Source organism: Podarcis muralis, chromosome 13 (assembly GCF_964188315.1).
Source record: "Podarcis muralis chromosome 13, rPodMur119.hap1.1, whole genome shotgun sequence".
In the NCBI taxonomy this organism is placed as follows: Eukaryota; Metazoa; Chordata; class Lepidosauria; order Squamata; family Lacertidae; genus Podarcis; species Podarcis muralis.
Window position 1 is genome coordinate 22,390,249 of NC_135667.1, and position 25,512 is coordinate 22,415,760.

Below are 25,512 nucleotides of genomic sequence, written 5' to 3' on the forward strand. Positions count from 1 at the left end.
TAGTAATTAACTCTACTGTTTTCCAATACCCCAGTACAATAGCAGTGGCCTTTAGCAAAGCTAATAATACAGCCTATGAAGAATGGTATAAAAACCCCCTCCAGAAATCAGAACTGGGTCTAAGGGGGTAAAATTAGACAAAGCTGTATCAGTCTGATTTCAGATACTTTATATTTTAGTCCTGGGCCTTTAGAGATGGATAAAAGAGGAGTATCTGATGCCAGAGGCAACAGATCTACCAGGATGGTGTTATTAATTGCCTTGCTTTTGTTATTGCTTCCACACATGGTATGTAAGTCTCATATCAATAACTGCATGCTTGCTGATCCACACCCTCCACTTCATGAGTATCATCAGAGAGGAGACTTCATCATCGGAGCCATTGCTTCCCAGGCTTTCATTATCTCTGGTGCAATAACTTTTAACCAAGAACCCCCACCACCTTTGTTTGAAGAGCTTGCGTAAGAATTTTACTTTTTCTTAATAAAACAACTTCCTATGAACCTGTATTGCTTTTCTTCTTTTTGCTTTGTGTACTGAAGGGTGCTAAGAGAATAGTGAAGTGTAACAAGACGTTGGGATTTACAAAAGAAATAAAAGAATTAAATTCAAAGAAGACAATAGTATGGGTTTTAACCTCTTCCCTGACAACGTTGTGCTAAAGTGCATGCAGGAGTATTAGGAGAGTGAAGAGTTAACAATAGAAATAGAAATTGAGATTGTACAGGGGAAATGGTAAGAAAAGTTGATGTATCATAACTTTGGATGGTGCAAAATATATTTAAAGATAGTGTTCTCTTCTAAACTAACTCTGAACGGAGAGAGGGTCTCCACCTCTTTGTCGACTGGCACAGAACCTGTGCTGTCTTGATGACTTTCTTAATGGACATCACCTTCTTTTTTCCTTCCTAATCATCCTTCTCCCAGGAAATTCTCTTGTCAGGAAACTGGCCTGGCTTGTATGTTAAAAATGACTTGATCCAGGAATAAGTGGGGTCCAGGAATTAGAAGGAGGGGTGTTCCGGAATTCAGCCAACCCCCATAGCTCATAACCAGGGTTGTAGCTAGGGGGTGGTGAGGTGGGCCCCCGCCAGGGGTGCAGGTGATGGAGGGGTGCAAAATCGGCTAAAATATGTCCATAAATATAAATATTGAATATTGCCTCATAAAAATGGTTTTAAATAGAGGGTGAATTGAATGTGTGTGGGGGGGTTTGGAGAAGTGGAAAGAAGAGCTAATTTGTACGTCGCTATGGGGCTCAATCTGGATGGTTCTGCTAAGGGCGTAAGATTACCTAGCTATGGCTCTGCTCATAACACCATGTTCTGAAACACTATGTTCTGAAAAACACAGATATTATTTGGGCTTTTCCTTTATTACATATACTACCTTAGGATATGGATTTGCTATAAAGAAGGATTGCATCTAAATACCATAATAAAGAACAATGAAGTAGATGTAGAAGACCACTGCAAAGATTTTACAAGGCCTGGCATTTCCTTATTATTAAAAATGCATCTTTAATTCTAGTGTCATTCCTAAGAATTATCAACATATCCTGGCATTGGCATTTGCAGTAAAGGAAATTAATGAAAACCCTCACCTCTTACCCAATATCACTTTGGGTTTTCATATCTATGATAGCTATTTCACTGCTAAATGGACATATCATACCACAATTCTCCTAATATACACCCTGAGAAGATTTGTTCCCAGCTACAAGTGTGATGTTCAGAATAACTTGTTTGGAATCATTGGAGGGCTAGACCCCTTAACCTCACTTCATGTTGCAAACATTGTGGACATTTACAAGATTCCACAGGTAGGATGTATTTGTATATTGTCCATATGTCATATTTTTCTGATTTGTTGATTTGGAGAGAGAATGATACGGGTGAATTTGGAATATATACATGGGTGTTAATTTATGCATTTTCGACCTTAGCAACAGGTCTATTGCATTGGAAAACTTGTACTTCCACTTATAGGGCTATTGTAAAGATTGTTGACAAAATATGTGAAAATGAACACTGAAAAGTAATACATGTTAATGGCATTGTCATTGCATCTATTCCCCCATTTGCACCTATTTATCTATAGCTCATATATGGTTCGGCTCCAGTGATGAATGACAAAACTCCTGGCCTTCCCTTCTATCAGATGGCGCCCAAGGAAATGCTTCAGTATGAGGGAATTCTGTCTATGCTCCTGCAGTTTAGGTGGATGTGGATTGGACTCCTTACTTTCAATGATGAGAATGGAGATAGATTTTTGCAAACTGTATTGCCACTTTTTGCCAAGAGTGGCATCTGTTTTGCCTTCATACAAAGGAGTCAAACATTTTCGTTTGTCACAAAAATTAATGATATGATGAAAAGGGGGGCAAAAATACACGATGCCATCATTGATAGTAATGCCAACGTAGTAGTGCTTTATGGCGAATCTTACACCATTGCACTTTTGAGGTGGTTTCCATATTTGTCAGAGCAAGAAAATATAAGAAATAAACCCAAAGGCATAGTGTGGATAATAACAGCCCAGGCGGACCTCACTTCAATGGTCTACCAGAGGACATGGGATACAGAAATAATCCATGGATCTCTCTCATTTACAATTCACTCCAATGATTTGCCAATATTTCAACAATTTGTTGCCAGAAGAAACCCATCCAGCACAACAGGAGATGGTTTTATCAAGGACTTCTGGCAACAGACTTTTGGGTGTGTTTTCCTAACTGCAGATGCAAGAGAGGTGAATGGAGATATTTGTACAGGTGAGGAGAAGCTGGAGAGTCTTCCTGGGACCTTTTTTGAAATGATTATGACTGGCCACAGCTATAGCATCTACAATGCTGTCTATGCATTGTCTCACGCTTTGCATGCTATGTCCTCATCTAGAGTCAAACATGGTGCAATGGTGGACAAAGGACAGAAACATCAGAATCAACACTTGTGGCAGGTAAAGTGTCATATCTTTGGTTGTAAGAGCAGGATTTAAATTGCCTAGCCATCTTCCCAAATTCAGTATGTATGGGTTCAAACCCCATGTTAGACAAAAAGATCTCTGCATTGCAAGGGATTGGACTACATGACCCTCATGGTCTCTTTCAGCTCTACGAATCTGTGATTCCTAAAAGTCCTAATATGGCAAATAGTTCATGGAACCAAAATATACTGGGTGTTGTGTGTGTTTTGCCTATGAAGTTTTAAGACCCCTTGTGTACAACATTATTTTTTTATTCATGTGTTATCCCATGTGTGCATAAAACAGTTCCCCCCCATAACAATGAGTTTAGTTTTATTTTAATTTATTGTATTTCTATATCAATTCACTTTATGAAGTAAAAATGCAGAAAAATAAATGAAATCATGCAGATCTTACATACTAAAAGTATTCATCTAGAGCAGTGTTCCCCAACCTTGGGCCTCCAGCTGTTTTTGGACTACAACTCCCATCATCCCTCGCTAGCAAGACCAGTGGTCAAGGATGATGGGAATTGTAGTCCAAAAACAGCTGGAGGCCCAAGGTTGGGGAACACTGATCTAGAGGACAAGTAATCTAAAACTGTAGAAAATATATAGTAAAAACCATTGCAGGCTCCACCAAATATGAGTTGAATTTACTTTTAGCTTCTCTCTCTCTCTCTCTCTCTCTCTCTCTCTCTCTCTCTCTCTCTGTGTGTGTGTGTGTGTGTGTACTGTAAACACACAATCAATCAATCAATCAATCAATCACTCCACACATCCAAAGTCATCTTGTAGTAATTTACAAAAAAAGGGGAGATGCATTGAAATTCATACAGTACTACAAATATAAATTATTGAAAGTGTTCATTCAAAGCACAAGTCAACTAAAAAAAGACATAGCATAAAATACACATGAAAATATATGCAATGCAGGGAAGGGAATGGCAAAAGAAAGGAATTTTCAGTAATCTAAGGCAAATATACCTCATTCTGCACTTATTTTCTAACTTCACCTTTTTCTCTTCACTTCAGCTCCATCATTTTCTGAAAGGTGTATTTTTTAACAACAGTGCTGGAGATACTGTCTCCTTTGACCAGGATGGGGAATTAGCAGCTGGATTTGATATTATTAATTGGATTTTTTCCTCCAACCAGTCCTTTAGTAAGTTGAAAGTTGGGAGGGTGGATCCGCAGGCTCCTCCAGATCAAGTGTTCACCATCAACAAGGATATCATAACATGGCACAGGGGCTTTAACCAGGTACGGTTGATTGTCAATGACTTGAGAAGCACACTGCATACTCAATTTTGAAGGAAGATTTCCCTAACGATAGATGTTCAGAATACCACTGGTTTAAAATAATTGAAATGAGCTTAGATTAGCCCATCAGCAATATACTAACTCCCGACTACCAAGGATTCTCATTATAGTACTGCAACGTCCCCATCTTTTATCAGCTTCAGTTTCTTCACTGACCTTATTTACAGCCAGTGCATAATTTATCTGGAGACTTGATACCAACAGCATAGTTTGCAGTGTAGCAGGGAACTCTTAGCAACTATACAACTACACCTTTCACACCTTTTGTGATACTGATCCATATTTCTATAACCAAGGGCATTCAGAGCAAATACAGGCCAAAGTGCCTGTTGCACCTCACAGTGGAAAGAGTTGAAAATGAAACTAGTTGGATGTATCTTTTACTCCCATTATCCCACCTGTCCAGATGAGGAGCAATCAGGATTTCAACATTTCACTGCTAGGTGGGTTGAAGCCAGATAATAGCAGCCTTCGTGACAGCTATATGACATGTGGCAGGTCCCCCACATCTTGATAATTCATAGTTCATTTTCCTTCTGATTATTTTATCCCTTTTTATATTTGGAACATTAGGTCCAGCCTCTTTCTGTATGTACTGAGAGCTGCCATCCTGGTACTAGCAAGAAAGTGAAAGAAGGGGAGCCATTTTGCTGCTATGATTGCATCCCATGTCCAGAGGGAAAGATTTCAGACCAGCTGGGTAAGAAATAGAATGCAGAACCTTATCACAGAGATGCACCTGACTGCCTTCTCTCCAATTAGATTCTTAGAAGCTTGGGTAGTTTCTAGAGCACCAGTAAGCAATAATGGATGAAATATTCATAAATCCTGCAATTTCAATATTCAGTTCTCAACCAGGTATATGACCATTGTATTACATTTCATTTGGATTTGCATTTGAAGATAAAAGAACTGTTAAATAGTATGATTCCCTGAGCCTTAAAAAGCTTGTGTCTCTACACACATGAATGCACTCCTCTGATGAACAAGGTATGGCGCTTGAGGGTGCTCTTGGACTCATCAATGCCTGGAGAAGTACAGGTAGTGATGGTGGCCAAGAGTTATTTGTTGCAAGCTCTGACTGGAATGCAAGTAGCAGGTCAAATTATTTCCATGCCAATACACTTAACATGGAACTGGAGAGGATGCAAAATGTGAGTAGAAAATCAAACACAAATCTAATTCACCACCACTAAGTTTCCAGGTCCACACAATGCAATATTCACATGGCTATTTTGCTTAGCGAATAAAACACTACCGGGTTGCTGCCACCAGAGCTAGACATGGAACCCCATCACATGACTATTTTGAAGACCTTTTAGAAAGTTCATGTAGTTTAGAAGGGTAATTGTAGAGAAAGATACATTGGCCATGTCTCCCCTTGATTCAACAAGCTGGTTTGGGCCATTAAAAAGCCTACATTGGATTTGGCTAGTGGGCTGGATTATTTTCTCAACTACCTCCTTATGTGACAATAAGGACATGGGTGGTGCTGTGGTCTAAACCACTTAGCCTCTTGAGCTTGCTGATTGTAATGTCGTCAGTACGAATCCACATGACGGGGTGTGCTCCTGTTGCTCTATCCCAGCTCTTGCCAATGTACCATTTCAAAAGCATACCAGTGTGAGTAGATAAATAGGTACCGCTGTGGTGGGAAGGTAAACAGCATTTCTGTGTGCTCTGACTTCCATCACAGTGTTCTGTTGCACCAGAAGTGGTTTAGTGATGCTGGCCACATGACCCAGATAGCTGTTGGCAGACAAACGCCGGCTCCCTCGGCCTGAAAGTGGAGATGAGTGGCACACCCCATAGTCAAGTTCAACTGGACTTAATCGTCCAGTGGTCCTTACCTTTACCCTTTACCTTTTACCTTCCCTTCCCTTACGTGACAAGTTTGACAAGTGGGGAAGGAGGGAATTCATCACTCAGTCAATGCTATCACAATGTTTTCAGATGACCCAATTTTCCGGGATGGATTATTAGCTAATCCTCATTACAAAGCAGAGCACATGAAAGTCCAAACTATCTTTTTTTTTTTTTTTTTGAAATAAATTTTTATTAGTTTTTCACAAGTAGAAAAGAAACAAAGCAAAAACATAAACAAACACAAAATCGACTTCCCCGTACCACCCCTTTTCTGCATTCTTGTTTCAAGATTTTTCAGCAACCCTTTCGTAATAAACTTGTTTATATTTCATAGATTTAACTTCCATAAGTTATTAATACAACTGTAGTTCTTTATCTCTTATTGCCCTGAGCCCCTAATTTTCCAAATTACAACAGTTTTTAAGATAAACTTTGAATTTGTTCCAATCTTCATCCACCGCCTCTTTCCCCCGGTCTCGAATTCTGCCAGTCATCTCTGCCAGTCCCATATAGTCAATCACCTTCGTCTGCCATTCTTCCAACGTGGGTAAATCTTGCGTCTTCCAATACTTTGCTAGAAGGATTCTTGCTGCTGTTGTGGCATACATAAAAAATGTCCTATCCTTCTTTGGCACCATTTGGCCCACCATGCCCAAGAGAAAGGCTTCTGGTTTTTTAATAAAGGTTCTCTTCAGAACTTTTTAAATTTCATTATAGATCATTTCCCAGAAAGCCTTAATCTTTGGGCAGGTCCACCAAAGGTGATAGAAGGTTCCCTCCGTTTCATTACATTTCCAACACTTGTTATTGGGCAAATGATATATCTTTGCTAACTTAGCCGGAGTCATGTACCACCTGTAGATCATTTTCATAATGTTTTCTCTTAAGGCATTACATGCCGTGAATTTAACACCAGTGGTCCATAACTGCTCCCAGTCAGCAAGCTCAATGTCATGCCCCATATCCTGTGCCCATTTAATCATACTAGATTTGACCATTTCATCTTGGGTATTCCATTTCAACAGCAAGTTGTACATTCTTGACAAATTTTTAGTATTGGGTTCTAACAGTTCTGTCTCTAGTTTTGACTTCTCCACTTGGAAGCCTTTCTTTCTGTCCTGTTTAAATACTTCATTTATCTGTCGGTAATGTAGCCAATCTCTCACCTTAAACTTCAGCTTCTCGAAACTCTGCAATTTTACTTTTTCACCATCTTGTTCTATGATTTCAAAATATTTAGGCCAATTAGAACCCATATTCAATTTTTTCACCTCTTTTGCCTCCATTGGTGACAGCCACCTAGGGGTTCTACTTTCAAACAAATCTTTATACCTTATCCAAACATTATACAAAGCTTTCCTCACCATATGGTTCTTAAAACCTTTGTGCACTTTTACCTTGTCATACCATATATATGCATGCCAACCAAATCTGTTATCAAATCCTTCAAGATCCAAAATGTCTGTATTCTCGAGGAGCAGCCAGTCTTTCAACCAGCAAAACGCTGCTGATTCATAGTAAAGTCTTAAGTCCGGCAGGGCAAAACCCCCTCTATCTTTTGCATCTGTTAACGTCTTAAATTTTATTCTTGGCTTTTTGCCCTGCCAAACAAACTTCGAAATGTCTTTCTGCCACCTCTTGAAACAATCCATCTTGTCTATTATTTGTAATGTCTGAAACAGAAATAACATTCTAGGCAATACATTCATTTTGATAACAGCAATTCTACCTAACAAGGAAAGTTTCAGCCTTGACCATATGTCTAAATCTTTCTTAATTTCTGTCCAACATTTATCATAATTGTCTTTAAATAAGTTCACATTTTTCGCTGTCAAATTCACCCCCAAATACTTCACTTTTTTTGCTATCCCCAAACCTGTTTCATTCTGAAATGTCTCTTTTTCTTCATTTGTTAGATTTTTCTCCAACACTTTAGTTTTTTGTTTGTTCAATTTAAATCCTGCGACTTGACCAAATATCTCAATCAGTTCTAAAACTATTTTTGTACTAGTGTTTGGCTGCTGTAGAGTCAAAACTAGGTCATCTGCAAATGCCCTTAGTTTGTACTCTTTCACTCCGACCTGAATTCCTTTAACCAACTGGTCCTTTCTAATCATATTTAACAAAACCTCCAGGACCAGTATGAAAAGTAGAGGGGAAATAGGGCATCCCTGTCGTGTTCCTTTCTCTATAGCTATCTCTTCCGTTACCACATTATTCACAATTAGCTTTGCCTTCTGCTCAGAGTATATTGCACCTATACCATTTTCAAAACCTTGGCCTACCCCCATCCCTTGGAGATTCTTTTTCATAAAACTCCAACAAATGTTGTCAAAGGCTTTCTCCGCGTCCACAAAAATCAAAACCGCTTTTCTATTAATGTTCATTTCCAACAGTTCCACAATGTCTATTATGTTCCTCACATTGTCAGACATATGTCTTCCCGGGAGAAAGCCAGCTTGATCCTTATGAATCTCACCTATCAAAACTTTCTTCAGTCTTTTTGCTAAAATGTCTGCAAAAATTTTGTAATCCACATTTAGTAATGATATCGGGCGGTAGTTCTTAACCTGATTCTTTTCAGTCTCAGTCTTTGGTATAAGTGAGATAAAAGCCTCTTTCCACGTTTCAGGTGCCTTTTTCCCCTCCAGTATTTCGTTGCAGACTTCTTTCAATGGTTGCACTAAACATTCTTTCAAAGCTTTATAATATCTGGCCGTCAAACCATCTGGTCCTGGAGACTTTCCCAGTTGTGCTTTTTGAATGGCCTCCTCTATTTCTTGTTCTGTTATTTTCTCATTCAGAGTCAACTTGCCCTGTTCTGAAATTTTAGGTAGTCCATGATTTTTAAGGAATTCATCTATTTCTTGTTCGTTCACTGGCCCTTGTGTGTATAATTTCCTAAAAAAACTTTGGAAACAATTACTTATCTCATTTGGCTTATGAATATTCTTTCCCTCTATCTCCAAACAAGTGACTGTATTCAATTTTTGCCTCTTTTTCAATTGCCATGCAAGAAGCTTCCCACATTTGTCTGCTGACTCGAAAGTCCTTTGTCTCATTTGTTTGATTTTCCATTCTATCTCTTGATTTGTCAGCTCCATGTATTGCATCTGGTAATACTTTATTTCTCTCAAAATTTCTTGAGACTTTGGTTTTGACCTCAGTTTCTTTTCTCCTTCCTTCATTTTTTCTAAAATTCTTTCTTTCCTTTCATTTTGCTTTTTCCTCTTGATTGAATTCTGTTGTATCAGGAAGCCTCGCATCACGGCTTTGCTCGCGTCCCAAATTGTTCTTTTTTCAACTTCTGTTCTCAAATTTATCTCAAAGTAATCTTTCAATGTCTTTAGGGCCTTTTTACAAAATTGTTCATCTCTAAATAGGGAGTCATTCATTCTCCATCTAAAGGATCCAGTTGTTGTCATTTTCATTTCCATCTTTACAGCATTATGGTCGGAGCAGGTTTTTGGGCAGATTTCTACTTTCTTAATCTTTGTAGCCATCACACTAGATACCCAGATTTGGTCAATTCTTGTCCATGTCATTTTAGATTCCGAGAAAAAAGTTCCCTCTCTCTCGAGAGGATTCCTTGTTCTCCAGATGTCAATCAAGTCCATATTTTCCGTCATCTCGAAGAAAGTCTTTGGTAGTCTTCCTTCTTTAGAAATTGTCTGTCTTTGTGCCTTATCCATGTTTGTGGAGACCACTCCGTTCATGTCCCCCATCATTATTATTTTGCAGTCGAGGTAGTCCAGTAAGGTCTCATGCAACTTCTTAAAAAATTCTGCCTTCCCATCATTTGGTGCGTATATTCCAATTATCAAATATTTTTTCCCCTGAATCTGTACTTCAATTGCCAAATATCTTCCTTCTTCATCCTTAAATTTCATTTTTGGGTCCAATTTTTCTTTTGCATAAATCACTACTCCTCTCTTTTTTACTTTATCAGAAGATATAAATTCTTGTCCTAATCTTTTGTTCACCAACAGTTTCCTGTGTGCTCTGGTTATATGGGTTTCCTGTAAACATAACAGATCCAGTTGTTCCCTTTTCAAAATGTGGAAAACTTGTCGTTTTTTTCTGGGGAGGTTCAAACCATTACAGTTCCAGCTAAGAAGTTGCAGAGACATTTTGTTTGTTAGATGTTTGACCCTCCGACTGCTCCAAGCTTTTCTTCCTCTTCAGTTGGCGGTTGTGGTAGACCAAATGATAGATTTGCAATGTCCGTTAGCCCTCCTCCTTCTGGTGTTGATCCTTGTCCTTCTCTTGCCGGGTCCACCGTACCTTTCTGTAGGTCCTCTAGGTTTCTCTCCAAAAAGTGTTCTTTTTCCTGCACTGTTCTTATTCTTACTTTCTTCCCTTTGTAGTTAAAGGACAACCCCTGTGGAAATTCCCACCTGAAGAGTATAAAGTTCTTCCTCAGCAAATTGGCCAAGTCTCTATAAAAAGTCCTCACTTCCAAGATGTATTTAGGGATGTCCTTAAAGATTTGAACTTGAATGTTTCCAATTACCAAAGCTTTTTGATAGTGGAGGTTCAGTATCTTGTCTCTTTCCTCTTTGGTTCTGAAGGTAATCAGACAATCCCTTGACTTCTTGCTTTGCTTTCTACCAAGTCTGAAAGCAGTTGTTATCTCTACTTCATCTTCCTCCAGATCTCCTTGCCAATTTTCCAAAATTGCCTCTGTGAGAAATTCCGTCAGATTGTCCTCTTCATTCTCTGGAACCTGTCTTAATTTCAAATTCCGTTCTTTCCGTTGTAGTTCCAATAAGGAGAGGGCCGCTTCATGCTCATTCACCTTTTTCTCTATCGGCGCAAGTTTTTCCTGTGTCTCCCCTGCAACAGATCTTGCACTCTCTGCAATTTTCCTAGTTTCTGTAGATTCCTGAATCAGTCTATTTATAGATTCTGTATTAGTTGCCACTGACGTAGTGTTCAAGTCCAATCTTGCTGTGAGTTCTGTCAATTTCTTTGAGTTTTCTGTGGATTGCTTTGTTAAGGCCTCTAGAGATTGATTTATTTTAAGCAGTGCCTGTGTCATAGATTCCATTGAGGCTGCTGTCACACTTTCCGGTGCAGGCACTGTATTGCCAGAGATTGAGCCTCTTTTCTTTTGTGTCACTTTAGCTTTAGATCTGGTTCTTATCTCCTCTGCCGTGCCACTCATATCCCAAGGCCGTTCTCACAGGAAAAACTTGCAATGGAAAATCCCACTGTTAGTCAGTTACTTTGCAGTTTTTTCCCTCTTAGTCCTCAAGAGGGAGCAATTAATAGTATCCAAGTTGGGAGAAACAAAGAAACAGAAAGCCGGATGTAAAGAATCTAAAGTCCGCCATTAAAGTTATTTAGAACTTTTTCTCCAGTTAGATTTAGGCAATCAAATATCTATAACAAAGTCTCATTCAAGTCTTAAAAGTCTTAAAACTTTTTCACCATTTAAGGTATAGTCTATATCCACTTCAAACCTATTTTAAAGAGCAATTTTCCCGGTGTTAACTCCTGGCAGATCGTCCCCAGGGGATCAGGGCAGTGAAAAACTTTGTTTCCCTTGAATTAAGAGTATCTTCACAAGACTGTCTTTTTTCCCCCTTCTCCTGCCGATCAGGGGGGAAGAGATACTTTTGACAGCTCAGGGTTGACAGTTCGCAACTAAGTTTCTTATAACTGCAGCGAGGTCTTTCGTTGCTTTAAATTTCTGCAGTCCGGGGGGGGGGGGCAGACTTCCTTATTTTATGCCCTCCCGTTTTCAGCCAAATTTTCAAAATTTTAAAGGTCCCGTTTCTTTTTTCCTGCTCTTACTCACGGGAATCCAGTCCAGGTTTTCTTTCAGGAAGGAATCGGCGCTCTCCGCTTATGGCGACGCGGCTTCACTCCGCAGGCTGGGTAGCGACTCTCAGCACCGCGCTCACTCCCGATGCCGTTCCGGAGCCTTTAAAAAGGCTCTTTCACAGTACCGGGGGGCGCAAAGGTGCCCACCGAGTCTCCTTGCTCTCAGGCTTCAGCGCCTGGGATTTTAGGGGTCCCCCGCTCGCCGTAGCGGGTAAGACCCGAACTTGCGGAGCAGTCCTTCTCCGGAGCTCGGAGGGAGGACCGCCATTAAGCGCTGGCACCGACCGGAAGTGAAAAGTCCAAACTATCAGCTCTGCACGGGACTGATTAGCACTGCTTACAAATTCTCATTGACCCAGTCTCATCTTTACCTGATTAATCTCAGATGTAGGGCAGGTAGATAATAGATCATAGAATCATGGAGTTGGACAGGACCGTGAGCATCACCTAGTCCAACCTCCTGCAATGAAGGAATCTTTCACACAATGTGGGGCTTGAACCCATGGCCATGAGGTTAACAGTGAAAGTCCTGTGAACTAAACATGGCAGTCTGGTGAGCCAAGATGACCATGGGCCAGAGGTTCCCCACCCATGCTATAGATGAACTTGATCTCAATTCTATCAGAAAGAATTTAGCTCATATACACTTAAGAACAGTGGGAAGAACATTGTATGTCATTGTGCTTTCTGATATTTTTACTTTTTGAGATGAAGACTATATCTTTTCTTTCTCAGATATGAATGACTGCCATAAATGCACAGAGGGAAATTATCCAAACAGAAACCAGAATTCATGCATTGCCAAGCATATAAGCTTTCTGTCTTACAAGGAACCTTTGGGGCTTACTTTAGCCTCTCTTGCTTTTTGCTTTTCTTTGATTGCAGCTTCAGTGCTTGTAATATTTTTGAAACTCCATAATACTCCAATTGTCAAAGCAAACAACCGGGAGCTCACTTATACTCTCCTCATCTCCCTCCTGCTCTGCTTCCTTTGTGTTTTGTTGTTCATTGGACAACCTAATAAGGTGACCTGTCTCATCCGACAAGCTGCTTTTGGCATCATCTTCTCAGTGGCTGTATCTTGTGTTCTGGCGAAAACCACCACAGTAGTTCTGGCTTTCATGGCCACCAAACCAGGATCCAAAATGAGAAAGTGGTTGGGGAAGAGTTTGGCCAATTCTATTGTTTTCTCCTGCTCCCTTATTCAAGCAAGTATTTGTACTTTATGGCTAGCAACATCTCCACCATTCCCAGATGCTGACAGACATTCAATAATGGATGAAATTGTACTAGAGTGTAATGAAGGATCTGTGATTATGTTCTACTGTGTCTTGAGCTACATGGGCTTCCTGGCAATTGTCAGTTTAATTATAGCATTCTTTGCTAGGAAGCTGCCTGACAGTTTTAACGAAGCCAAGTTTATCACTTTCAGCATGTTGGTCTTTTGCAGTGTTTGGTTGTCCTTTGTTCCAACTTACCTGAGTTCTAATGGAAAATACATGGTAGCCGTGGAGATCTTTTCAATCTTAGCCTCCAGCCTTGGCTTGCTGGTTTGCATCTTTTCCCCCAAATGTTATATAATTGTGCTGAGACCTGAGCTGAACAACAAGGATCAGTTAATCAGAAGAAAATCTGAAGGGGTTTAGTCATGTGTGCATTTTGTTAAATCTGTGTATTATGTGTGCATTTGCAACATTTTGCATCTTTACCTTGAGGCCTAAACTGAATAATAAAAACTTGCATCTAATAGGAAGGAAGTATTGAAGAATGCAAATGTTTGTTCATTGAGCTTTACTTTGCAATCCAGAGAGGAGAGGCTAAAAGCCCTGAGTTTCCTCTTAACCATTGCTTGATACAACTTTCTCAAAGCTGACCTTTGTTTTAATATTCCATTGGAAAACTGAATCAAAATTAAAGGAAAACTGTGATGTAAAAATATTGGTGCACACGTGTGTGCGCGCACGCCTGGGCACGCACGCACACACTACAGAAATTACCCTCAGTTGGTTTCTAGTGACCAGATGAGGGAAACATGCATTGCCTACTATTAGGCAAAGCGAGGTGGAAGTTTGCCATGTCTCCCTCTCATGCAAGAAGTAAAACCAGTCTTTCAATCTTTCCAGAAAAATCATTTCCAAATGAGTCAAATCCCATGTTCAAGGATTTAATTTTCCCCTCTGGCTCTATGGCAAGAACATTTAATTCTAATGTATTTTCCTTGCTTTGGATCAATCCAAGCCTACATCACAATTTCCTATTCCAACTAAGTACAAAGTCAAAAATTCTGTTAACATACAACAAAAAATTATTTTAATAAGAAATTCTACATAGATTCCCTACATTTGACTTGGTGGGTTCCTTAGCCTTTAATTATCATAAAGGTTGTAATTAACTTGGATGTTTGTCTCAAAAAGCAGACACAAAAATATCAAATCACATGGGGCATTCAGTTAACAGTAAAAACAACTGTCAAAAAAACCCTCCCTCATGTGAAGGACAATTCCATAAATATATGCTCTATATTTCAGATACAGGTCTAGGGACTAGGGACAGGAGCACATATACCAATAATGTCACTAATATTTGAGTTTAGGGATCTAGATTTCATTATTGATAGAAGACTATCTGAACATTCAGATCAGAGCATTGCAATCATAGAGATGTTCCTGAAAGTGTTATAGATGGAACTGGGAAATCTGCATATATAAAGGAATGATTAGCATATGTAATCAGTATGGTGATACTAGTGACTTTGCTTCTGGTAATGCTTCCTCGAATGGCATGCAAGGCTCACATTCTTAAGTGCAGGTTCCAATATCCACACCATCCTTTCCACAAATATCATCAGGATGGAGACCTTATAATTGGCGCTATTGCTTCTCAGAGCTTCATTGTCTCCAGTTCAATAGACTTCACAGAAGAACCCCTCCCAACACTACATGAAGAGTTTATGTAAGGAATTATAAGTTTATTTTCAGTTTCATTTACTTCCTTTTCACCCTTTTTTCAGGGGGAGTATGAAAGTTAGGTAAGATCCAGGACCTTACCTTAATTGTGTACAGCCCCATAAGATATGCTAGTATTCCTGTTAAAGAATGGGTCTTTGGCACCAGAGAAAGAGCATTTATCCCTTTCCCACATGCCATTTTCTAAATCTGAGCTAATTAACCTGGTAGCATGTGAAGATGCACTATTTGAAGGGGGGGCATCTGATTTCTCCATCTTAACTCCTATTAACATTTTAAAAATTAAATTAGAGTCTGCTCAAGGATTTTTGCCCCATACCCTGTAAGAGAAAACCCATAAACAGTTGCATTTGCTATAAATATCACAACTTTGTCAATGAGTGTAGAAGATCTGGAGAAAGGCAACAAGAGTGGGGAATGAACTCGTGTGGGAGACAAAAAGCATACTCATGCCTTTACTCATCACTGTTCAACAGCCCAGCTCACTTTCAACAAATGAAAGCAGCTGCTACCATCATGTCAAAGACCTGCATATTAAAGTGTATTAGTTCCTCCATCCAGTTTTATTACATTTTCTTCAGAGGCAGATTTAGGGGAGTGCAACTGGACTGTGAATGGGGTGCAGGAGGCAGCGTGCATGGCCTTTCACCAAAATTTCTGGGTGCCCAGCCCCTTCATGGGGAATTTTGTGGGTGCTCGGGCACCCAAGGAGTGCAGTCAGGGAGTTGGCACCTGTACCTATCTGTTTTAGGGAAATTCAATAAAAGGAATTAAATAATAATACATTGGGTGATGAATGCTGCTAGTAGAATAGATCACAATTGCAAAGACTAGATATGTGTGAAATAGGTTAATTTCTTGCAGTCTACTCTAAATGGTAATTTGCTAAGTATCTATACCACACCACATCTTTTGATGAAATCATTGATACTATCTATGCTCTATATTCTGATATATCACTTTAGAATAAGATTAATTCAATAAAGGATGTCTATAAATGCTATAATTGTAAAGGAAGGCAGATTTTAAAGAGTGGCATTTTGTCATTGTTGTTATATTTTTGTGATACAAAATTCAGCTCTCTTTTCCTAGCGTAGTACCAAAGAATTACCAGCACATCCTAGCCTTGGCCTTCGCAGTAAAGGAGATAAATGAAAACATTATGATCTTGCCCAATGTCACCTTGGGCTTCCACATTTATGACAGCTATTTCAGTGCAAAGTCAACCTACCATGCTACAATGCTACTTACATCCACGCTGGAGAGATTTGTCCCCAATTATATATGTGATGTCAGGAATAATCTAATAGCAGTCATTGGGGGACTGGACTCCCATATCTCCCTTCATGTGGCAAATGTTTTGGATATTTACAAGATTCCACAGGTAAAATGTATGTCTTTTGGTTGTAGTTGTTTTGTTCTAGTAGCACAGAGTGCATGACAAAGAACAGATAAGGCAAGTCCACACCCCAAGGAACTTCCTGTGCAAAATGGATGTAGAGCAATGGGTTAAATTGTGACATAGTTAGAAAGGGGAATAATATGTGATGAACTCTGTTACTCATACTTTTTCATAGTTGCAGTAAGGACAAGGGAATGTTCGAAAAGCTTCCTGGAAAAGGTGAAATTTGAGGATGAAATTACAAGAGACAAGGAAGGTTGTTGCATGCTGGAAATCACAATGAATCATTGGGGGTGAGAGTTTCAGTAAAGAATATTTTTGAATGACTGCAGGTGATGATGCTCAGAAAATGATGGTCAAAGGAAGAAGCTGCTAAGAGGTCTCTTTTTTTTTTTTTTTTGGCACTTCAAACAAAACAAAACAAAAATCCCCGGAACTCCAACTACCTCTGTTCGTAGTCTTTTTGTTTGTTTGCTTGTTTCACTTCTTTCTTCCCCCCCCCCCCACCAAGAGAAAATATATTTTTTGATTTTTGATTTTGACAAAATAATAAGAATAAATAAATAAGAATAAAAGTGTACACCCCACCACTGAGACCATACCATTGTAAGTATCCAGCCTCCCCAAATTTCAACACCTCTTGCGATGGTTTGACCCCTTTCCATTTTAACAATACAAATTCTACAAACACCTTCCACAGGTCCTCAAAATAATCTCTCCTGCGTATTTCCCGTCTTATCTTAATGGCACATGTTAATTTATCCTTAATAGCTATATCCCACACCTCTTTATGCCATTCTTCCATTTTATATTCTGCTTGCCCCTTCCACCTCCTAGCTATCATAATTCTTGCAGCTGTCAATAACTTTGTGAGCAAGTCCTTTATAGCCTGCAAACCGTCCACCCCATTGCAAATTGATAATAATGCTACCTCCGAACTTTCACCTAGCTTTAACCCAGTGATTTCTGTTATCTCCTTAAACACACTTTGCCAGAAAAATTGTACATATTTACACCCCCACCATATGTGAAGATAATTTCCAATTTCCTGGCATCCCCTCCAACATAACACCAAATATTCCTTGTTTATTTGATTTAATCTGACTGGTGTTAACTACCATCTCTATACTAATTTATAATCATTTTCTTTTATTCTTATAGACAACATTTTCAATGCACAATTCTCCCATATTTCCCCCCAGCTTTGACAATCTATCCGCCCTGTTGTCTCCTTTCCCCTCACCTCTATTAATTGATCTTCTTGATCCTCCATTTCTACTAATATTTTATAAATTTCACTGGTTTCCCCTTTTATAACTGTACTTTCTTCTTTATCTCCCCCTTTTATAATCTTTCCCCCCCAAATTTTGTGTATTCTTTGCAGTTCTTGTTTTCCCTTAACCACTTCTTTGACAATTGCTCCAGTTGTACAGTATACAGTTAAACCAAATTATTTTACTTTCTGTTAGAGCTTCTCTTATTTGTTTTCTCCACCCAATACCTTATTTTAAATATTTTCTTTTCTTTCGCTTCTTTTTCAATTTCCTTTTTTAAATTTACTGGGAAGTCTTCTATCATCACCACCAGAGCTGGTGGGGAATTTGCTGATATCAATTTTCCTTTATCTTTTGCCCATATCTCAATGGTATTTTTTAATAAGGGATTTTTAATCTTCTGCCACTATTGCCTATTTGGGATGATAAAAATATATATTCACTAACTCCTCCCTCATTTCCTGTGTAAAACTATCTAAGCATTCTAACACTCCTTGTTCTGTTATCCCATCTATGATATATCTTAACTGATTTGCTATATAATATAACTTTATGTTGGGGAGACCCAGTTCACCTGTTTTCTGGGGTTTATACCATATTCTTTTATTAATTCTAGGTTTCTTATCCCCAATAAAAAAATATTGATCATACTTTGCCAACCCTTTATTTATGTCTCCAATATCTTAATGGATAACATTCTAATTTTATTTAATTTATTAAAATTCTCTTGTTCTAAATTTTCTAAAATCCTTTTTATATTTATTCCCAAGTACTTTATTGCATATCTTGATTTTATATCTATTTTTATTTTCTTCAATAAATTTTGTTTTTCATCTTCATTATAGTTGAATATCATCATCTCTAATTTGGACTAATTAATCTGTAACCCTGTTATTTCTCAAAAAAAAATTCAAGTGTGCCTCTATTACCTGCATATTTTCCAATGGATTTTTGATTGTTTACATGGTGGCATCTGCAAATAAGCTTATTCTCTCTTTTTCTTTATTGCTTATTTCTTTTATATTTCCACCTTCTCTAATTATATTGGCCAGAGTTTCAATGACCAATACAAATAAAATTGGGGAAAGGGGGGCATCCTTGTCTTGTGCCCCAGGCTAGTGTTATTTGTTCTATTACACCATCATTCACTATGATGTTTGTAGTCTTATTGGACTCTTCATGCACCGTCTCTGTCTCTCTGATGACTGCATTGATTTAACAATGAATAAATGGGACTAATGGGAGTGGTGAAATGCCCAATCCAAGTCTCCCTTCAATGTGGAACCAATAGATTGCCAAAGGGAAGCCACAGCTCTCTCCATCTCAGTACCAAATATTTAGAAGAAATGTTTAAAGTGTACACCTACTTTGCAGGGTAACTGTAAAGACTATTCATATAAAGCTATGGAATTTCTTTGGATACCTGAGAGTTTTACAGAAATGTTATTATCTTCTTTTCAATCTCTACTCTTCATTTATCTTTAGCTAATATATAGCCCTGCTCCAGTGATGAATGATAAAACTCCAGGCCTTCCATTCTACCAGATGATCCCCAAGGAAGTCATTCAGTATAAGGGGATTCTCTATTTACTTTTGTATTTTGGGTGGAAGTGGATTGGACTCATTGTTATGGATACCTCAGATGGAGAAAGGTTTGTGCAAACTGTGGTTCCAATGTTTTCCCAGAATGAGATCTGTTTTGCTTTTATAGAAAGAATTCCAACATTGACTTTTGTCACAGACATTAAATATGTGATGGAAGATGGTGCAAAAATACATGATAAAGTGATGGGCAGCAAAGCCAATGTCATAGTGGCCTATGGAGAATCTTACTCCATGGCTTTTTTCAGATATCTTCCATATCTATCACAGCAAGAAAGCATGGCAAATAAACCAAAAGTGTGGATAGCAACAGCCCAGGTGGAACATACTGCATTTGTTATTCAAAGGACTTGGGATGATGAACTATTCTATGGTGCTCTTGCCTTCAAAATTCACTCCAGTGAACTCCCACTGTTTCACCAGTTTGTTCAGAGCACAAACCCATCCAGCACCACAGGAGATGGTTTCATAAGGGACTTTTGGCAAAATGCCTTTGGCTGTGTATTTCCAAATCAAGCTCTGGATGAACAGAAGGAGGATATCTGCACTGGGAAGGAGAAACTGGAAAGTCTTCCTGATTCTTTTTTTGGGATCAGCATGACTGGCCACAGCTACAGCATCTACAATGCTGTCTATGTTGTGGCCCATGCTTTACATAAAATGTCATCATCTGTACACAGATCAGTGATGAAGGAAGGTGGACAGACCCTTCACAGCCAACTGCCATGGCAGGTAATGAACTTAACATTGTCAGATAAAACACAATATTATGGAGATGTAGTAGTTCACGAACTGTGACTAAATGTTTGCTGGTTCCCCCCCGTGGTCTCCATTTCATCTTCATTCCAGAAATGAATTAGTATTATTTTCCTTCCTTGAAATGCCAAACAAATTAATTAATTAATTTTTATGCTGTTTGGCTGCTCAAGTATGTCTTAGAAAAATTAAACTTCATTGGAAAATACTCTTTCCTATGAGGTTTCCCTGCTGAGGTAGAGGTAAAGTAATTGTGCACATTTGTGTGCCTGTGGAACGGATATCTGTGGTATTTGGCATTAACTTTAAGATTAAGAATTGGCCTTTTCTCCTTCCATTTAACACACTCCCACCCCCCAAAATAGCAACAGACTCATAAACATGCAAGCATCATAAGGCATTTATACAAATCTAGAATGTGGCCAAACTTGGAATACTCTATACTCGAATTTGCTTCCAGAAGAAGTAGTGATTGATGTTCTTCTAACTGTAGGTCCATTATTCCCTGAGAAGTGTCTCATTTAACAACAGTGCTGGGGAAAAGGTTTCCTTTGACCAGAATGGACAGCTAGTAGCTGGATTTGATGTTATCAACTGGGTTAGTTCCTCAAACCAGTCTATAGTGAAAGTTGGGAGGATAGATCCCGAGGCTCCTCCAGACCAAGTGTTTACCATCAACAAAGATGCCATAACATGGCACAGCTGGTTTAACCAGGTAAAAGGCATCCATCAGCAATTTGTTAGCTGTTCTTTGATACCTTTGTAAGTGCTAAGTCACCATCATGTTGTCTAAAATTTATTTTAAACATGAGCAAAAGAAATATATATGTATAGAAACATACAGCAACTGACCATCTGAAATAGAATTTTATTGATTTTGTATATGTGATGAGCCTGTTATAGTGTTCCAGGACTGGTACAATATTGTGGGATGAAGCCATAACATAATCAACCACATGTAGTTTTCATATCAAAAGGCTTTCTCTCTCTTATTTATGATTAGGTCCAGCCTCTTTCTGTCTGTACTGAGAGTTGCCATCCTGGTTCTAGCAAGAAAGTGAAGGAGGGGGAGCCATTTTGCTGCTACGATTGCATCCCATGTCCAGAAGGGAAGATTTCGGACCGTGAGGGTAAGATTGGGTACAAAATTTGAATGCAATCCAGGAAAGCTTAAAGACCTAATTTATTTTCTACTATTTGGAATGGATGTGAACTAGACAAAAATTAAATACGATCTGTACATTTTTGTGGAATCATACATCCCGCCAAATAGTCAAATAGGTGTTCTGCCTGGATACTTGAATGCAAACAAATTTATAAAGGTGGGTGCATGTTTGTTGTCCCCTCGGAAACTTCACCAGTAAACCTCCTCCACTCTTGACCTTTGTGTGATCAGCAGTAAGCTCTAAAAGTGGTTTCTGAATACATGCTTCAAAACCATGCTTAAAAACTGGAACCCTCATAAAGTAGCATTCATTTTCATGAGGATACTTGAAACATAGGAGCCAACTCCAGGGTACTCTGGGTGCTTGGGCACCCACAATAATAAAATTGTGGGGGCCAGCAATCCACAAAGCGGGAAGCAGCAGCAGTGCTTTTTTTGGGAGAGAAGCAGTTCAGTTCCACCCTCCACAGGCAGCATCTTACCCTGCCTCTGAGGTGCCTGTAACTTATGCTATTGACATTTTGGTGAGATTGATAGTTGAGACGGCTAGAGCGCCGGTGGCGGAAAACTCATTCTGAATCAGACCGGACACGGGCTAGAGCTCAACGTCGAGCCTACCAAGTGGCAATGGCAACGGCGAAGAGGGCCTTCTTCACCGCCTCCATTGCATCTGCAGAAAACAGCAGCAGGAGACTTTTTCAGGTAGTTCGCAATCTATCGGAACCACCTGCACCACCGGGGCCTGGTAGGGACCCCAAGATCTCCTGCAATGCTTTTGCAAAGTTTTTTGCAGATAAAGTCGCTCAGATTCAGAAGGAGGTAGACTCCACCGTGGGAGCAGGGCCAGGGTGGGAGAGTGCTAGAGTTCTGTCTGGTCCTGTTACATGGGATCAATTCCAATCTGTTACCTCCGAGGATGTGGACAGGCTGCTTGGACAAGTGAAACCGACCACCTGTCTCCTGGATCCTTGCCCATCCTGGCTGATAAAAGCGAGCCGGGAAGGACTGGGCGATGGGCTCTGCGGGGTGGTGAATGCTTCCCTCTATGAGGGAGCCTTCCCAGACCCGCTGAAAGAGGCGGTCATTAAACCGCTTCTTAAAAAAACATCTTTAGACCCAGCCAATTTGGCCAACTATCGCCCAGTCTCAAATTTACCATTCTTGGGCAAGGTGATTGAGCGGGTGGTTGCCAGACAACTCCAAGCACGCCTGGAGGATGCGGACCATTTGGATCCCTTCCAATCGGGATTCAGGCCTCACCATGGGACTGAAACTGCCTTGGTCGCGCTGGTTGATGATCTCCGGCGGGCTAGGGACAAAGGTGAGAGCTGTTTCCTAGTTCTGCTGGATCTCTCAGCGGCCTTTGACACCATCGACCATAACATCCTTCTGGACCGTCTAGAGGGGCTGGGAGCTGGGGGCACTGTTATACGGTGGTTCCGCTCCTTTCTCCTGGGCCGTGTCCAGAAAGTGGTGGTGGGGGATGAGTGTTCAGACCCCTGGGCTCTCACTTGTGGGGTGCCTCAGGGTTCCGTCCTCTCCCCCATGCTTTTTAATATCTATATGAAGCCGCTGGGAGAGATCATCAGGGGGTTTGGGCTGGGTGTTCATCAGTATGCAGATGACACCCAGCTCTACCTCTCCTTTAAATCAGAACCAGTGAAGGCGGTGAAGGTCCTGTGTGAGTGCCTGGAGGCGGTTGGAGGATGGATGGCGGCTAACAGATTGAGGCTGAATCCTGACAAGACAGAAGTACTGTTTTTGGGGGACAGGGGGCGGGCAGGTGTGGGGGATTCCCTGGTCCTGAATGGGGTAACTGTGCCCCTGAAGGACCAGGTGCGCAGCCTGGGAGTCATTTTGGACTCACAGCTGTCCATGGAGGCACAGGTTAATTCTGTGTCCAGGGCAGCTGTCTACCAGCTCCACCTGGTACGCAGGCTAAGACCCTACCTGCCCGCAGACTGTCTTGCCAGAGTGGTGCATGCTCTAGTTATCTCCCGCTTGGACTACTGCAACGCGCTCTACGTGGGGCTACCTTTGAAGGTGACCCGGAAACTGCAATTAATCCAGAATGCGGCTGCTAGACTGGTGACTGGGAGTGGCCGCCGGGACCACATAACACCAGTTCTGAGAGATCTGCATTGGCTCCCAGTACGTTTCCGAGCACAATTCAAAGTGTTGGTGCTGACCTTTAAAGCCCTAAACGGCCTCGGTCCAGTATATCTGAAGGAGCGTCTCCACCCCCATCGTTCAGCCCGGACACTGAGATCCAGCGCCGAGGGCCTTCTGGCGGTTCCCTCATTGCGAGAAGTAAGGTTACAGGGAACCAGGCAGAGGGCCTTCTCGGTAGTGGCTCCTGCCCTGTGGAACGCCCTCCCAGCAGATGTCAAAGCAATAAACAACTATTTTACTTTTAGAAGTCATCTGAAGGCAGCCCTCTTTAGGGAAGTTTTTAATGTTTGATGCTGTACTGTTTTTAATATTCAGTTGGAAGCCGCCCAGAGGTGCTGGGGAAACCCAGCCAGATGGGCGGGGTATAAATAATAAATTATTATTATTATTATTATTATTATTAACTGAGAGTGTGGATATAAATAATAGCATTATGAACTCCATTATGAACTTTGAAAGAGCTGTGTGTGTGTGTGTGTTTGTGTGTGTGTGTGTCACATATGATAGTTGGGAGATTTGTAACATTTATCCAAGACTTCTAGCAAATATTTTCTTTTTCAGATATGAATTATTGTTACCAATGCACCGATGAAAATTACCCAAATGAAAACAGAGATTTATGCATTCCCAAGGAAGTAAGCTATTTGACTTTTCAGGAACCACTGGGGCTCACTTTAGCCTGTTTGTCTCTTTCATTTTGTTTGATCACAATTCTCATGCTAGGGACTTTTATGAAGCACCATGACACCCCTATTGTCAAAGCTAACAACCGGGACCTCACCTACACCCTCCTTTCCTCCCTGTTGATCTGCTTCCTTTGTGCTTTGCTATTCATTGGCCAACCTCAGAAGGTGACATGTCTCCTCCGGCAAACTGCTTTTGGCATTATCTTCTCAGTGGCTGTTTCTTCCGTACTGGCAAAGACCATCATGGTGTTTCTGGCTTTCATGGCCACAAAACCAGGATCCAGGATGAGGAAATGGGTGGGGAAAAAACAAGCATATTTCATTGTTGTTTCCTGCTCACTTGTTCAAATGGGCATTTGTACTGTGTGGCTGGTGATATCTCCTCCATTCCCAGATGTTGATACACAGTCAGTGACTAAAGAAATTATACTAGAATGTAATGAGGGTTCTGCCATGATGTTTTATTATGTTCTGAGTTACATGGGCCTGCTAGCCATTGTCAGTTTCACTGTGGCTTTCCTTGCCAGGAAGTTACCTGACAGTTTCAATGAAGCCAAGTTTATCACTTTTAGCATGTTGGTCTTTTGTAGTGTTTGGCTCTCTTTTGTTCCAACCTACTTGAGCACCAAAGGGAAATACATGGTAGCTGTGGAGATCTTTTCTATCCTAGCTTCCAGCTTTGGGTTGCTGGGCTGCATCTTTTTTCCAAAATGGTACATTATTTTATTGAGGCCTGAGCTGAATAACAAAGAAATGCTAATTAGAAGAAAGTGTTGAAAAATTTATCAGTCTGTATCTTTGATTCAGTGGTGTTTGTGCATTCATGAAACATTTGCTTTATGAACAAAGTACATGTGCGTGTATCAAACTCTTTAGTTTCAAATTGGATCAGCATTTTTTCTGGAGTTCCATAAACAACAAGCCCACCTAAAAGCAACATTGTTTAGTCCACATTTTACCAGCTTCCCTGCAAGGATATCATGGGAGACGTTTGTCAAAAGCCTTACTGAAATCAAGATGCTCTACATCCAGATCATTTCCCAGATCAATCAAGATTGTAACTCTTTCACAAAGTTGGAAGGAAGGAAGAAAGGAAGGAAGGAAGGAAAGAGAAAAAGAAAGAATTGCCTGGCCTGACTTGTTCTTGTAAAATCTATGCTGGTTCTTAGTAATTACAGCATCCTTTCCTAATTGCTCAGAGACCAACTGTTTAATTATCTGTCCTAGGACTAGATCTGTTCTAGAATAAATCTGCCAGTCTTGATTTCTCTCAGTTTCTTGGTTCTCCATTCTTAAATTCAGTTTTCTTTCTTCCCCTTTTTTTTAATATAGTAGATTTTATATAAAAAGGGGAGCTGGATTTTATATTATCAACTGGATTCCCCTCCCCCCACAAAAAACCCCCAAATTCTTTCAGAGAGTGGAATTTTGCAGGACTGATCCCAAGGCTTCTCCAGGTCAAGCTTTTATGTTCAATAAGATTGCCATAGCATAGCACAGCTGATTTG

The 25,512-nt window shown here is 40.1% G+C and overlaps 2 protein-coding genes across 2 annotated transcripts; both read left to right on the forward strand.

The window, feature by feature from the left end:
• The first annotated feature begins 315 nt into the window (after positions 1-315).
• Positions 316-13,627, forward strand: LOC114583177 (vomeronasal type-2 receptor 26-like). Its single transcript, XM_077918163.1, has 6 exons — positions 316-461; positions 1,531-1,822; positions 2,101-2,958; positions 3,999-4,226; positions 4,860-4,986; positions 12,717-13,627. The coding sequence occupies exons 1-6, from the start codon at positions 316-318 to the stop codon at positions 13,625-13,627; spliced, it is 2,562 nt and encodes an 853-aa protein (XP_077774289.1).
• Positions 13,628-14,715: 1,088 nt separating this feature from the next.
• On the forward strand, positions 14,716-24,781 carry LOC114583176 (vomeronasal type-2 receptor 26-like). Its single transcript, XM_077918164.1, has 6 exons — positions 14,716-14,933; positions 16,040-16,331; positions 19,109-19,957; positions 20,475-20,696; positions 20,985-21,111; positions 23,880-24,781. The coding sequence occupies exons 1-6, from the start codon at positions 14,716-14,718 to the stop codon at positions 24,779-24,781; spliced, it is 2,610 nt and encodes an 869-aa protein (XP_077774290.1).
• Positions 24,782-25,512: the final 731 nt, after the last annotated feature.

Excerpts from the sequence above, each read along its gene's own strand:
- LOC114583177 (XM_077918163.1), top strand. The coding sequence starts at position 316 with ATGCTTGCTGATCCACACCCTCCACTTCATGAGTATCATCAGAGAGGA. Across the intron at positions 1,823-2,100 it reads ACATTTACAAGATTCCACAG|CTCATATATGGTTCGGCTCC; the intron begins GTAGGATGTATT and ends ATTTATCTATAG. Across the intron at positions 4,227-4,859 it reads GGCACAGGGGCTTTAACCAG|GTCCAGCCTCTTTCTGTATG; the intron begins GTACGGTTGATT and ends TTGGAACATTAG.
- LOC114583176 (XM_077918164.1), top strand. The coding sequence starts at position 14,716 with ATGGTGATACTAGTGACTTTGCTTCTGGTAATGCTTCCTCGAATGGCA. Across the intron at positions 14,934-16,039 it reads ACACTACATGAAGAGTTTAT|CGTAGTACCAAAGAATTACC; the intron begins GTAAGGAATTAT and ends CTCTTTTCCTAG. Across the intron at positions 21,112-23,879 it reads GAAGATTTCGGACCGTGAGG|ATATGAATTATTGTTACCAA; the intron begins GTAAGATTGGGT and ends TTTCTTTTTCAG.